The 16,266-nt window shown below is 44.2% G+C and overlaps 2 protein-coding genes across 2 annotated transcripts in view; one reads left to right on the top strand and one right to left on the bottom strand.

The window, feature by feature from the left end:
- The window catches only part of LOC107373487 (uncharacterized), a 41,504-nt gene extending 29,572 nt beyond the window's left edge, over positions 1-11,932 (top strand). The window contains exon 35 of the mRNA XM_070548757.1: positions 8,416-11,932. Coding sequence (XP_070404858.1) covers positions 8,416-11,192 — 2,777 coding nt within the window. The 3' untranslated portion in view covers positions 11,193-11,932. The remainder of the gene's footprint in view (positions 1-8,415) is intronic.
- LOC129162178 (oocyte zinc finger protein XlCOF6) overlaps positions 1-16,266 on the bottom strand; it is an 849,318-nt gene that overhangs the window by 466,449 nt on the left and 366,603 nt on the right. The gene's annotated exons all lie outside the window — the stretch shown is intronic.

Raw genomic sequence — 16,266 nt, 5'->3', positions numbered from 1 at the left:
AGAGTTGGCCTCTCTCCGAGAATAATTATGAATTTAACAATGATTACTGCCTGATGACATTTTCCCACATCTGCAAAGCTCACTGGAAGGACACAAACCGAGGACAACATTTTCCTGATATAGGGTTTATTACTCAAGTAAGGGTAAAAAAGTATCTGATTAGAAGGCTACTTGAGTACTGAGTATCATCTGATCTAATATTTTTAAAATGATGACATCAAACAGACAAAAAATAAGAAGTTACGGGCAAATATTGGTATTTTAAAGACTAAAGGGGAAAAATGTAAACAAATAAACAACATAATTACAAAATAACACATTTTAGGCAAAATTTAGACTCAAACTGAGGACAATATTTCCTGACATACAGGGTTTATTTAATTGTGTGAAAATGTAGCACGTTTAAAAAAAATACCGTGATAATACCGAAAACCGTGGTAATTTTGGTCACAATAACCGTGAGGTTAAATTTTCACACCGTGACGACCCTAATACAGACCATTTTAGATTAGGTTACATTTCCTTTATTCCCATATTATGTAGTTTGTAGCACTCATTATAATGTTGTAGACAATTTCTGGCCAATCCACGTAATCGGTATCGGTGATCGGTATCGGTGATCAGCATTCTTTGATATCGGTATCGGTGATCAGCATTCGTTGATATCGGTATCGGTGATTGGCAGCAAAAAACCTGATCGGTGCATCCCTTGGAGCTGCATTCTCTTAATTGGAATAGATTGTTTCTTATACCTGATGTTAATGATGCTTGGACATCTTTCCACTCTCAGTTCATGCAGGTTCTTGATAAACATGCTCCTTGGGTCAGTGTAAAAATTAAGGGCAGCCATCTGCCTTGGATTTCTCATGAATTAATTGCTTTGTTTAAGAAGCGTGACAAAGCGTGGAAAGTAGCAAAACTTAGCAATCTGCATGAGCATTGGACAGTTTATAGAAAACTAAGAAACTTCTGTACTACCCAAACTAGGAATGCTAAAGCTAATTTTTATAAGAATGGTTTGCATAAGGATATCAATAACCCTAAGTGCTTCTGGGATAAAATGAAAGACCTGAGGGGGAAAACTAAAGTTACAATCTCACATCTGAATGTTAATGGGAGTCTTATTAATGACCCGGCTGAAATAGCTGAAGCATTCAGTAAGCACTTTGCTTCCTCTCCTTTCCTTACCTCTGCAGAACATCATGGGTCTTACACCTTGCCTCACTGTTGCTCCAGTGGATTTTCTTTCTCTGAAATTCGTTCAGAGGAAGTGCGTAAAGTTAAGCCGGGCGTACACTGTGCGACTTTTTCACTTTTTTGAGCCGATTTTCCAGTCATGCGAGAATCCACAAGATCGGGGCGAGTTTAGCGCCGAGCGTCGTGTAGTGTACAGGGGGTTACGAGAGGTGATTAACACCACGTGACCAGCTGACGATCAGCAGTCATGAGGTTGCACGGACTTCTGGCGTGTTTAAAATTTCGCTCGTCCCTCGTGAGGGTATCGCACTGTTGAAGCTGCGCTGCGAGCAGCTGCGACCCAAAAAGTATCAGAACCGCTCACGGCGCATGCGCAATCCTGCATCAACGCCGCTCGCTATTTCCCTAATAACACACGCTGTTCGTTTTTGTTTCTACATGTTTTTTTACTCACAAAGATTGTCAAGAAAGCGTGTTTGTCGTGTTCATGTCAAATTAAACTGATCACAAAACACAGATTTACTTTCTTTATTTCGTTTTCCTCATCCAACCCCCATAAATCCCTGTGTGTCCTCCTGCAGCACTCCCGAAGGTCAACAGACAAAGCAAGACAAAAAAGTCTGACGTATTGTGTAAAAACTGCTATTTTTAACACATTTTTAGGGCCGACGTGTTGCTACCAGACGTACAGTGTGAGCACATGACTCGTGAGATCTGCTCTGCGAGGAAGTCGTACAGTTTGAGCTGAAGCTGAACGCTGCGAGTGAAAAAATCGCACAGTGTACGCCCGGCTTTATACTGTCGCTCTCTAGTGGGAATACTGCAGGTCCAGATGGCATAGAGAGTCGCTTTGTTAGGATAGCTGCTGATGTTCTAGCCTTACCATTATCTATTCTTTTTAATCACTCTATTAACTCATGTTCTGTTCCAAAAGCTTGGAAATGTACTAAAATAATACCACTGCATAAAGGAAACGATATAACTGAACCTAATAACTATAGACCCATTGCTATAATTAATACAGTTGTTAAAGTATTTGAAAAACTGGTTTTTATCCAGCTATCTAAATACTTAGAGGACAACAACCTACTATCTCGGTACCAATCGGGGTTCAGAAAAAACTTCTCGACAACTACTGCACTGCTTAAACTTTCTAATGACATCTATTCTGGTTTTGGCAATAATTTATTTGGTGGTGTGATTTTTCTTGATTTAACAAAAGCCTTTGACCTCGTCAATAACTATCTACTTTTAGATAAGTTATATGCTTTTGGTCTGTCAAGGCCGTCTCTACTGTGGTTTAGTTCTTATCTTCATCATCACTCTCAATTTGTTTCCTTTAATGGTTCTGAATCCAACATGTGAGGAGTCATTAGAGGTGTTCCCCAAGGCTCTTCACTTGGCCGTTGTTATTTTCAATTTTTATTAATGATTTACCACGGTGCTAAAGATCCTGTTTTGTTCAGTTATATGCAGATGACACGGTCTTATACTGTTCTAAGTCGAGTAAATCCGAATTACAACAAGCTATTCAGCCTAATTTTGACGAAGTGCAGCTCTGGCTAGCTCAGAACAAACTTCTTTTAAATAAATCTAAGACTTACTCCATGCTGTTTCATAGAAGTAGTACTCTATCTGATAGTGACAGGACTCTTAATCTTTATTTTTTGGATTCTTCGCCGGTTCATCCTTCTGTTAAAATGAAATATTTAGGAGTTTGGCTGGAGCCAGAGCTGCCTTTTAAATTTCACATTCACACGACATGTCTTAAGGTCACACGGTGTTTACGTATCCTTTACAACTCAATAAACTGCTTCGAACCTATTGTACGAAAGCGCATTGTCACTCAGCTTCTGTTGCCAATTATTGATTATTCAGATATTTTGTACCAAAACTCAACAGTTTCTAGCCTGCGGTCTCTTGATGTCGTCTACAACAGTTTGTGTCGTTTCATTTTGCGGTGTTCTTTTAACACTCATCATTGTTATATGTATGAGCTTCTTGGTTGGCTTCCTTTAAAAGCTAGACGACAATTTCATTGGTTGATATTTATGTTTAAATGCATTTATTTTGATTTTCCACTTTATCTAAAAACTCTTTTGGTTCCCATTGATTCCTTGTATTCCACCCGTTTAACTACTCTTCCATCGTTTGTTGTTCCTCGTTTTACAAAGGAGGTGGGTAGACTCGCCTTTTGTGTTAAAGCTCCTCTGGACTGGAATAAATTACCCGCTGAATTAAGATCCATCTCAACAATTCGTCAGTTTTCCCGCACTGTTTATGCTTATGTAAAGCCAAGCTGCAGTTGCTTTGTTTAATCTTTATTATAATGACTTTGTGCATTCACTGGCTAACATGCTGTATTTTGTTGCCAAACTTTGTATTCAATTGGGATATTACTTCACTTTAGGTTTATTTACGGTGTAATTTCTTGCCCTTATTTCTCTTTGAGTGCCTCACAGCAGTTTTATTTAATTTAATTTTGTATATAGGTATGTATGTACGTATGTACACGGGTGGGTATCTATGTATCCATGCTTATGTGTTTATATTTATGTGTGTATATATATATTTATACATATCATTAGTTTTACTATTATTATTTATTTACATTCCTTCTTTTTTTTTAAGTCTGTTATAACTTTCTAACTCTGCCACCTTATTTGTTATTGGTTGTGTTGTAGGAGGACCTGCTCGAAAATGAGATGTTACATCTCAAGCAGTTTATCCTCCTGAAAAACATAAGTTAAATAAATAAATAAATATATTATAGACATGTGCATATGTAATACCAATGCTCTATACATTGGCACTACTGGTTACTGAGGCGGTTGGTAGACTTTACGTGTGTTTAAAATAATTGCAGCTTGTGTTTATTTCTGATGATGTTTATTAATTTGTCTTCTTCCACAAAGTCCATGATCCATTCACTGCAGTTAAAGTGGTTTTCAATGAATACGTTACCTGCCCCATGACAGTCCGCAGAGTCCGTTACTCACAGCCACAGTCCTCGCCACACAGTAAAAAACTGCTTGTCCCGTCACAGCCACACCTGAGTCTAATCTGTCTTGGCTTAAGTACGCTGGTGCTTCCACAATCAATTTACCAATCAAGTGAGGCCAAGCCTCCTCTCATGTATGCAGAAAGAAAATGAAAAACACACATATGGCTCCTACAACTTTTGTTGGCATGTTGTTAAGTAGCAAAGAACATTTAGGACACACAGTTTCAGCATCCTTTCACTGGTCCAAACACAGGTGATGTCCTTTCTATAGAAATGCAAAAACTTAAGCACACTGGTCCATTTCTTTGGCAAAATGAAATTTATTAAAAATAAAATAGTAAAAAGTAACAAGAAAACTATAGAAAAACACGCACATGCAAAAGTTTTATAAATGAAAAGCAAAACACTGCAAACACACAGCACACTGTCCATATTTACATATTTTAAAATGCATGTCGCCAGGCATCTTGGGGTATTCAGAGGTCATAATACTGTCTTATGTTTACCTGGTCGCAACTGCCCGCCTGTTGGCATTCCATCATCATCTCCCGCAGGAGATTCTGGGTGTCCTGGACGTCCTCCATCAAACGCTGACGCGTAGCAGCGCTTTCCTGGAGCCAAGCGGTCTCGTTCGCCAGGTGCTGCCTTTTAATTTCCAGATCCATCCTGTCGTTCTCCGCCGCCGTCTTCAGGTACTCCTCCAGACTGGCAGCTGCATCCAGAGCTCGGCGTCTTCTCCTCTTGTGGGCAGGTGGGGTGGGAGTGTGTGCTAAACAGACAGAGACAATTATAATTAATACATAGATTAGAGCCCTGCACTGAAGCCCTAGGCCCTCGGGTCGGCCCGGCCCGACGGTCCGAGGGCCGGGCTTTGGGCCAACGACTGTGCAATTACCTCGGACACGGGCCGGGCCGGGCGCCTTTATTTTTAATCGAAATCATAAAAAAAAATTGAAACACTTAAACACAGCAGTAGAGCCCTGCGCGGGACTGTTTTCTTCATCCCGCTCCTGCTGAATTTCGAACCATTACCGCCTGCAACTGCAACGTGTGTGTTATACTCCCGCCTGCACCTGCAGCGTACATGTCTACTCCCGCCCGCACCTGCAGCGTACATGTCTACTCCCGCCCGCACCTGCAGCGTACATGTCTACTCCCGCCCGCACCTGCAGCGTACATGTCTACTCCCGCCCGCACCTGCAGCGTACATGTCTACTCCCGCCCGCACCTGCAGCGTGCATGTCTACTCCCGCCCGCACCTGCAGCGTACATGTCTACTCCCGCCCGCACCTGCAGCGTGCATGTCTACTCCCGCCCGCACCTGCAGCGTACATGTCTACTCCCGCCCGCACCTGCAGCGTGCATGTCTACTCCCGCCCGCACCTGCAGCGTGCATGTCTACTCCCGCCCGCACCTGCAGCGTACATGTCTACTCCCGCCCGCACCTGCAGCGTGCATGTCTACTCCCGCCCGCACCTGCAGCGTGCATGTCTACTCCCGCCCGCACCTGCAGCGTGCATGTCTACTCCCGCCCGCACCTGCAGCGTGCATGTCTACTCCCGCCCGCACCTGCAGCGTGCATGTCTACTCCCGCCCGCACCTGCAGCGTGCATGTCTACTCCCGCCCGCACCTGCAGCGTGCATGTCTACTCCCGCCCGCACCTGCAGCGTGCATGTCTACTCCCGCCCGCACCTGCAGCGTACATGTCTACTCCCGCCCGCACCTGCAGCGTGCATGTCTACTCCCGCCCGCACCTGCAGCGTACATGTCTACTCCCGCCCGCACCTGCAGCGTGCATGTCTACTCCCGCCCGCACCTGCAGCGTGCATGTCTACTCCCGCCCGCACCTGCAGCGTACATGTCTACTCCCGCCCGCACCTGCAGCGTGCATGTCTACTCCCGCCCGCACCTGCAGCGTGCATGTCTACTCCCGCCCGCACCTGCAGCGTGCATGTCTACTCCCGCCCGCACCTGCAGCGTGCATGTCTACTCCCGCCCGCACCTGCAGCGTGCATGTCTACTCCCGCCCGCACCTGCAGCGTGCATGTCTACTCCCGCCCGCACCTGCAGCGTGCATGTCTACTCCCGCCCGCACCTGCAGCGTGCATGTCTACTCCCGCCCGTACCTGCAGCGTGCATGTCTACTCCCGCCTGCACCTGCAGCGTACATGTCTACTCCCGCCCGCACCTGCAGCGTGCATGTCTACTCCCGCCTGCACCTGCAGCGTACATGTCTACTCCCGCCCGCACCTGCAGCGTGCATGTCTACTCCCGCCCGCAACCGCAAAACTCGGAGAAATTATTACCTCACAATAAAAGATGTATTGAGTTTGCGTCCTCAACATGTCATTTTATAGGTTATCCGCTTTCACCGCGGCGCTGCGCTCCGTTTCAATCAACCTGTACAGCAGGATTTCCCCTCGTAGCGATATTTTCTCTAACTCTGATTGCTTCATGCTATAGATCGTTGGAAAGCTGCGTTTATGTACTTTTAGGAACCGTTGGAATTATTTGAATCCGATCAGCCATTCAAAAGTTATAAAATGGAGCATTTGGGATGACAAACTCGCACGTCTCTGAATCTGTGTTGTGATTCGTTGCGCTCAAGACAGGGAATCCCGGTGGATACCGTAATGTATTGTATATGCACGAAAAGCCCCATTTTTAATCTTTTCAGCACTTTTGGAATTTTAATGATGTCTTGAACTAGAGCAGGGATCAGCAACCTGCGGCTCTTCCATCCATCTGATGCGGCTCTCTGTGCTTGTAAAATAATGAATGGATATTTAAATAAAATGCTTTATATTTTACTGCATTAATTTTATATCTGTAAGTCAGTTCTATGTGAAGATTGTCTGCGTAAACCTGAACAGTTCCAACCCGGTCTTACTGTGAGACCGGGTTGACGGGTCACGCTTGTGCGTAATCATATGCGCTTATATGAGCTGAAGAGGATGTGAGATCCTGGGCTTCTCCTCAGACGGCTCCTGGATGTGTCGCACATTGGAGACAGGAACAAGCACTATTCAGCCAAAGTTTCATAATCAGGGAACATTTTCTAAGTGACAAGTCTCTGAGCAACAGGGTTTGGAAAACACTCGCTTCAGTGGGAGGAAGCTTCCCGCATACGCTTCTGCGACGCTCGGATCCTGCACGTCTTTTAACACATTGGTCAGGATTGACGCACTTTGTTTTCATTTAGTTGGTTAAAAAAAAGTCAGGCTCGGGCCGGCCCAGAGAATCCTGAAAACCTTTTCGGGCCGGGTCGGGCTGGGGCTCCACCCCCTCGGGCCGGGCCAGACACGGGCTCAGATTTTAGGCCCGTGCAGGGCTCTAACATAGATATATAAACGCTGCATTACAGTTGCCTGCACAGGATCTAACAAGCAGCCCTAGTTATTTGTACTTTTGTTTTAATTCCCCACAGGCAGAATTAGTATTATTATTCCCAACCTGTGGATGGAAAGATTTATGTCTTTTTGTTGTTGTAAATAAACCTGATCATCATTTTAACTTTTAAATCCTGTGTTATTGTCCCTTCCTTTTTGCACACGAGCCAAACTCTCCAGGAAGTGTCGTAACACCACTCGCCTCACGCACATAAGTGACCAAAACAAAGCAGCATGGCGACACTTCGTCTCCAACCACCTCTCAGGCAACAGCCTGCACTCCCAAGTTCTGCATGTCACCAGAACATAACCAACCGCAACACAATAAAAGCATTGTTGTACAAAATGGAAGGCCTATAGCGTTTATTCTCTTACAGTAACAATTTAACATTTTTTGGAGGAATTGATTTGAGATTTTCTTGTTTTTATTCATTGTGCAATAGAAAAATAATCGTTAGATTAATCGTCTAAATAGTCATTAAAATAGTCGACTATTCGATAAAATAATCGTCAGAATAATCGTTTTAAAAATAATCGTTTACCCCCAGCCCTAGACCTGACCTGTACTGGAATGTTTACTGTGTGAAGGTCCTTGAGACGACTCTGGTCCTGATTTTGCGCTTTACAAATAAACTTGAATTGAATTGAAATGAAAAAACTTGAATGTCTACAACACTATTAGATACTCATTTATACAGTTTATCAGCCAAAAGAATAGTTGGTTTGGATGTTGCTTGCTCTTTAAAGCAATAATATTACTGTTAAATGTGTGAATAGAAAGTTACAGCATTCAGTAATTCACTGTGTTTCTGTTTTTCCTACAGGTGTTAAAATAATGGCGCTGGTTAAAGAAGAAGCTCATGAAGAACAGAGTGCTGGTGAGGACCGGCAGGAACCAGAACACCTTCACATAAAGGAGGAACAGGATGACCTCTGGACCAGTCTGGAGAGAGAGCAGCTACATTTGAAGGAGACTGATGCTGCCAGATTTCTATTCACTGCTGGTTCTATAAAGAGTGAGGATGATGAAGAAAAACCTCTCGTCTCACAGCTTCTTCAGCAGCACACAGAAGACCGAGATGTTCCAGTGAGCAGCTCAGCTGACCATGTGACAGCAGAAATGACAAGTCATTTAGCAACAAGGTCTTCAGGCTGTTGTGTTAGTAAGGAATGTGTTATAGTGAAGCAACATGCTGACTCCTGTAGGGAAGTCCAGAAAAAGACTAAAACATTTAGTTGTGATCACTGTGGAAAAGAATTTATGGGTGAATCAAGTTTAAACAGTCACATGAGAATCCACACAGGACAGAAGTCTTTTGCCTGTGAGCTGTGTGGAAAAAGATTTACCCGAAAGACGACTTTAAACAGTCACATGAGAATCCACACAGGACAGAAGCCTTTTGCCTGTGAGCTCTGTGGAAAAAGTTTTTGTCATAAGACAAGTTTAAACAGTCACATGACTGTTCACACAGGACAGAAGCCTTTTGCCTGTGAGCTCTGTGGACAAAGATTTAATCTACGAACAACTTTAAACAGACACATAAGAATCCACACAGGACAGACGCCTTTTGCCTGTGAGCTCTGTGGAAAAAGATTTAGACATGAGACAAGTTTAAACTATCACATGAGTGTCCACACTGGACATAAGCCTTTTGCCTGTGGGCTGTGTGGACAAAAATTTAGTCATAAGACACATATAAAAGATCACATGAGAATCCACACAGGACAGAAGCCTTTTGCATGTGAGCTCTGTGGACAAAGATTTAACCGACAAACAACTTTAAACAGTCACATGAGAATCCACTCTGGACAGAAACCTTTTGCCTGTGAACTCTGTGGACAAAGATTTAAACGAAAGACAAATTTAAATTGTCACATGAGAATCCACACAGGACAGAAGCCTTTTGCCTGTGAGCTCTGTGGAAAAAGATTTAGTCATATGACAAATTTAAAAGGTCACATGCGTGTCCACACTGGACAGAAGCCTTTTGCCTGTGGGCTGTGTGGACAAAAATTTAGTTATAAGACACATATAAAAGATCACATGAGAATCCACACAGGACAGAAGCCTTTTTCCTGTGAGCTCTGTGGACAAAGATTTACCCGACGATCCACTTTAAACAGACACATAAGAATCCACACAGGACAGATGCCTTTTGCCTGTGAACTTTGTGGACAAAGATTTAGATATGAGACAAGTTTAAAAGGTCACATGAGTGTCCACACTGGACATAAGCCTTTTGCCTGTGGACTGTGTGGACAAAAATTTAGTCAAAATACTCATATAAAAGATCACATGAGAATCCACACAGAAGAGAAACCTTTTGCCTGTGAGCTCTGTGGAAAAAGATTTAATTGTAAGACAAATTTAAACAGACACATAAGAATCCACACAGGACAGAAGCCTGTTGACTGTGACCTGTGTGGACAAAAATTTAGTCTTAAGACGAGTTTAAAAGATCACATGAGAATTCACTCAGGGCAAAAGCTTTTTGTCTGTGAGCTGTGTGGACAAAGATTTAACAGAAAGACACATTTAAAAGATCACATGAGAATCCACACAGGACAGAAGCTGTTTGCCTGTGAGCTCTGCGGACAAAGATTTAACCGACAAACAAATTTAAACAGACATATAAGAACCCACACAGGACAAGCGCCTTTTGCCTGTGAGCTCTGTGGAAAAAGATTTAGAAATGAGACAAGTTTAAAAAGTCACATGAGTGTCCACACTGGACATAAGCCTTTTGCCTGTGAGCTGTGTGGACAAACATTTAAACGAAAGACAACTTTAAACAGTCACATGATAATCCACACTGGACAGAAACCTTTTGCCTGTGAGCTCTGTGGAAAAAGATTTAATTATAAGACAAATTTAAACAGACACATAAGAATCCACACAGGACTGAAGCCTTTTGCCTGTGAGCTGTGTGGACAAAGATTTAATCATAAGCTGAGTTTAAACGGCCACATGAGTGTCCACACTGGACAGAAACCATTTGCATGTGAGCTCTGTGGACAAAGATTTAACCAGAAGACAACTTTAAATTGTCACATGAGAGTCCACACAGGACAGAAGCCTTTTGTCTGTGAGCTGTGTGGACAAAGATTTAGTTATAAGAAAAGTTTAAACGGTCACATGAGTGTCCACACTGGACAGAAGCCTTTTGTCTGTGAGCTGTGTGGACAACGATTTAGTCATAAGAAGAATTTAAACATTCACATGACAATCCACACAGGACTGAAACCTTTTGTCTGTGAGCACTGTGGACAAAGATTTAACCGAAAGGCAAGTTTAAATTCTCACATGAGAATCCACACAGGACAGAAACCTTTTGCCTGTGAGTTCTGTGGTCAAAGATTTCGTTATAAGGCAAGTTTAAACAGTCATATGAGTGTCCACACAGGACAGAAGCCTTTTGCCTGTGAGCTGTGTGGAAAAGGCTTTAACCGAAAGACAGATTTAAACAGACACACGAGAGTCCACACAGGACAGAAGCCTTTTATATGTGAGCTCTGTGGACAAGGATTTAGTCAAAAGAAAAGTTTAAACAATCACACAAGTGTCCACCCTGGACAGAAGCCTTTTGGTTGTGTAACTTGATGTAAGTGGTTACTTTTAATAAATGATCAATAAGTTGTGATATTCCACATAAATATGAAATATCAATATTATTGATCTTTTGAAATTTTATCTAAAATGAAACCAGGTCATTTTGGTAGTTCGCGGAAATCACACCTTCGTAATATTTTGAGACCGAACAAAAAATAAAGTTTTGAAAAACAAATTTAATACTACATTTCTACTACTGTGTGGGCGACGGTGGCACAGCAGTTAAGTGCTCACCCCTTAATCGAAAGGTTGCAGGTTCGAGTCCCCGCTCAGTCTGTTGCTGTCGTTGTGTCCTTGGGCAAGACACTTAACTCACCTTGCCTGCTGGTGGTGGTCGGAGGGACCGGTGGCGCCAGTGCTTGGCAGCCTTCTCTTTCAGTGCACCCCAGGGCAGCTGTGGCTGCTTCGTAGCTCATTTCCACCAGCATGTGAATGTGTGTGTGTGAATGGGTGAATGACTGATTGTATTGTAAAGCGCCTTGGGGGTTTCCAGGACTCTAGAACGCTATATCAAATACAGGCCATTTACCATTTACTAATGATGACACGGAACAAATGATGATAAATTATGGTTGAAACAAGATAACTGGGACAATGAGTGAAATGATGGAATGTGTACTTAGATGTTATGTAGCAAAACCAAGTGTCTTAGAAAATTGTTATGTCTGGGTTGTAAAATACATCTGAATGTATGGTTTAACAATCTCAATTAAAAAAAACATCTCACGCCAGTTGTGCAGAATCTACGAGTCCTTGTGGCGAAGGCTGCTGGTGATCCAGCGGTCGGAGAAGTTGATACAAACTGCCAGTAGAGTTGAGTTCTGTGGTATTTGGAGCACATAGTTTCACCCCAAAAACCAAACCGCTGTTCTGAGATACCTTCCAGGTGAGTGCTGGAAGCTGGTGTAACAATTTTGCAACTCCACAATAATTTCAGACTTCCTCATCTGATGTAGAGAGACCAGCTTGTCTGAGTGTAGCCTTTAGGAGGCAGATCTCAAGTCTGGCTTTGATTTGCTGCAATTTGGTCAGAGTCCAAATGCCCATCTTGCGCATACACTGACTCACAGACCTTGGACAGGTCGGCCAGTGCTGCATCCTTTGGGTCAGTGCTGCCCCCATCTTCAATGAGGTGCAGGAGGTGGTAGAGGCATGCGTCCGTGGCCGCCTACTCAGAGAGGAGTGGCCATGCAATGGCAGCAGAGTCCAGTGCGTCGCTGCAAATGGACGCCATATGCACCGACTCCTTGCTATCAGTCACGTTCCATGTGCCCATGCAGTGGCCCTCATCAGAGCCAGAGGGCGAGGGATACCTGGAAGCTGCGTCGGCAGCGCAGTTGCTCATGCCAGGCAAGTGTACGCTGGCATGGGAATGTGCGCTGTTTGAGCCTAGGGTTGCCAACTCCCTGAAAAATAAATAAGGGACACCTCGCGGGCAGGGCCGGCCACTCCAGGCCACCCTTCCCAGCGTGGTGATTTTTTTTTTTTTGCTCTTTTTTTGTGTGTGTGAAAGGATTTTTTTTTTTACTATTTGACTTGAAGTTGGTTTAAGAAGATGCATATTCTTTGTGATATGAAAACATGGGAAACAAATGATCATTTAGCCATTTATTTATGGCGTGAAATTACAAAATTACTAAAAGTAACAAAGGTCTTTTTCTTAAACAGAAAACTGTTATGCTCCACTTTTTGTGCAAAATGACAAAAAAAAATAAAGCAGGTCTCTTTCTTAAACGGTAGCCTGTTATGCTTTACTTTTTAGAATATAAATAGCTCTCTTTAAAACAACTCTGTTCTGCTTAACTTAAAATTGTATAAATTAATAGAAAACAACAGAAAGAGCAACGCTGTAACTGCACATTGAGTGCAATTAGAAAAGTGCAAACAGAAAGTCTGTGGAGAAGCTGTAAACATATTTGTGCCTCAAAGGCCTTGACTGTAGCCTACGGTTGAAGTAAAAAAAAAAAGTCCAAACTCATGAACTCAAAAGCTCAATGCTACATTATGTGAAAACAGACTATTTTCTCCATTTGTATTTCTTTTGAGATCTTGCTGCATTTAGGAGTTGTTTGTCTTTCAGTACTGCAGAGTAAAACTCTGAGCAAGACATGTCGTAATGCTCACATCTAATTATTTCAGTAGAACATTTGTTCCGCACATCAGTCCACTTATTCTTCATGAGAGAGAAAATCCTCTCTGCAAACCCAGTGGAAGATAGGATGCTGAGTACAAAGGATACAACAGGCTGGATGTTGGAGAGGTCAGCTGCCTGAAGAATTTCTATACACTTCTCTGCTGTTCCCTTGGACTGCCACTTTTCCTTCTCCTGGGGTCCTTTGGTGAGGTGCTCCAGAAGGCTGGTTGCAGCGACACACTCGTCATAAAGCTCATCCATAGAGATGTTTACCCTGCCAATGGAGATAAGAAGTAAACCTGGGTTATAAGCACCACATAGAACACTTACAGTGGTAAATAAATGGAAAACATTTATTGTATATTTATTGCATTGTATAGCTTTTATACAATACAATAGTTCACTTTATTTATTATGTATTTATCCATCCTTTTAGTTTAAAATTATCCAAACAACATATAAACCAAGAAAAGGCTACATCGAAACTAAACACCCAAGTTGAAAAAAAAAAATAGAAAAACTAATGACAAAACAAGACAACAAAAACAATAAAAATAATAGTAAACAAGCCCCAACACAGTGGTTTTTTTTCTTCATATAAATACCTTCACTTTAACCAGAGGGGTTAAAAAAAGCAATGTTTACTTACCATATCTGCTTCTGCCGTGGCCTTGTGGACGACAAACGGATTGAGGGTTCCCCGTGCTTTCACGTCCTTTATGTTTTTCATGTGGCTACTACTAGAAGCATGTTGCTTGAGGTCAGTCAGTCCACCATGCCCTATGGAAAAACTGCGCCGGCGGGTACACGGTGCAGTGCGCTTTATAGGTGTTATCGCGCCGTTTTTCCAGCCAGGAATTTTCCTTTTCCAATTCCTCCCTGTATTTTTGAAGCCTTTTTTCTTCTTTCTCAGAGGGGTACTGTCGTCCGAGACTTGTACAGCAGTGTCGGCGTTAGTTTCCCTGTTGGCCATGCTGTTTGCTGTCGACTGTTTTCTTCCGGTATCTTCTCCCCAAGCGACCGTTCCTCGACCAATGAAATAAGCGGTAATCTGTATCGTCATATTTGTGTGTAAGCATGCGGTCAGCTCATTGGTCACAGAGCAGGCGAAGGGCTGGCTTTCAAACAAAGCGTTAATTCTGGTAATAGACTACAGACTAATTTTGATCCATACTATATTACGGGACAAAGTGCGTCCCTTTTGAGTTTAATACGGGACGTGCACTTTTGTTTCTAAATACAGGACGATTCCGTTTTTCAAGGGACGGTTGGCAACCCTATTTGAGCCTGAACAGGCGAGAGTTATCTCATCCAATGTCTGGTCCCTAAGGATCTTCACCAGGGGCTTATGGTCGGTGACCATGGCCAGGTTTTTGCACCCCTGCGTGAAGTATCTGGTCTGCTCCAGACCCCATGCTACAGCCAAGGCCTCCCCCTCAATAGCGGCGTATCGCTGCTCAGCAGAGGAGAGAAAGCGTGAGCCGGCCAGAGTAATTTTCCATCCATCCTGACAGCAGCCGGGGACACTTGAGCTGCAGGTGCTGTGCTCCTGGAGGAGGAAGTATCCAATGCCGCGCTTGGACCAGTCTGGGCAGAGGTAAGTGCGCCTCTCCATGTCGCCGTTATCTACGCCTGCCCGGATAGAGTCCATGATGGCCAGCTTGGATGCCTGAAATGCTGCCTCTAACTCAGGTGACCACACAAATTTGCATCAAGGGCTCAGAAAGGACTTAAATGTCGCCATTATATCATGCAGCTGCGCATAGTTGGCCACCTGATTAACCAGACCAAACCAGCTCCTGATGTCTGTGGTCGAGGTAGGTGTGGGGAAGTCCCTGATGGCCGTCAGGTACTTTGAGAGGGGCTCGATGGTAGCATCGGAGACCCTGAAACCGGAAAAATTAACGTCCCTCTCGGCAAATTGAAACTTAGATGGGTTCAACACGATGCCGGATCAGCCAACTTGCATCAGGAAGTCAATCGTTTTCCACCAGTGCGTTGTTTGGTCAAAGTCATTGTGGATGGTGTCATCCACGCACCTTTCCTTCCATTCAAAGTCGGAGAGGATCGCATCAAAGCGGCGATTGTAGCCATCGCCAGACGACAGAAAGTCCTGTGGGGCTCTGGTGTAACGCCAGCGGCCGAAGGGAGTGATGAAGGTAGTGAGATGACGGTCTGACTCACGCAGGGGCACGCTGTGATACCCATTCCAGGCGTCAGTGAAAGTCTGCCAGGTCCCTTTCGGGATCCGGCGCACCAGGTAGAATGGAGACTCGGTTGCAAAAGTCTCACTTTTGCAGAACTTGTTAAGAAGTGAGATATCGACGGTCCTTACGTGGGGTTCCGTCGTGCTTCCGGGTGACCACCATCCGGTGGCACCAGGTCACTGGTTCGCCATATGGGACACGTTCAATGACGCCCAGGGACTCGTCCCGAAGTAGGTCGTCATGCACCCTCTGCTGCCAATGCAAAGGCCACAGGGTCAACGTGTATTTCTATGGGTGGACCTTCCATGCATGGTAGCATCAGATGGGGGAAAGTGTTGAATGTTGAAGATGCGTACCAGTCAAGCAGCCACACCTTTATCCAGTGATTATTCTCTGGGGAGCATGGGAATGGCAGCTCCGCGGGGCGCGGAGGCGTGGCGCTGTGTTGAGGTCATGAGCAACAAGCCACATGATGGGAAGCCATGCCTCCGTCACAGACTTCCCCCAGGCATGTGACTTTGGTGAGCCCACCACAACGGCTGGCGGCTTCAAGGTCATGGCCCACTGCCGAGTTGCCCTCACCCGTGCAGGATGGAAACCCACTAGACAGAAGGCCGAGGCTGAGCAGGGAGTCATACGAGAGGTACATTGCGTGAACTGACCTGCTAACATATATCATTGCGCAGCAGGACACCACCTCACCACCAGGGACAGCTGTGGATAG

The sequence above is a fragment of the Nothobranchius furzeri genome, chromosome 2 (genome assembly GCF_043380555.1).
Source record: "Nothobranchius furzeri strain GRZ-AD chromosome 2, NfurGRZ-RIMD1, whole genome shotgun sequence".
Classification (NCBI taxonomy): Eukaryota; Metazoa; Chordata; class Actinopteri; order Cyprinodontiformes; family Nothobranchiidae; genus Nothobranchius; species Nothobranchius furzeri.
This window is presented reverse-complemented; position numbering and strand designations above follow the sequence as displayed.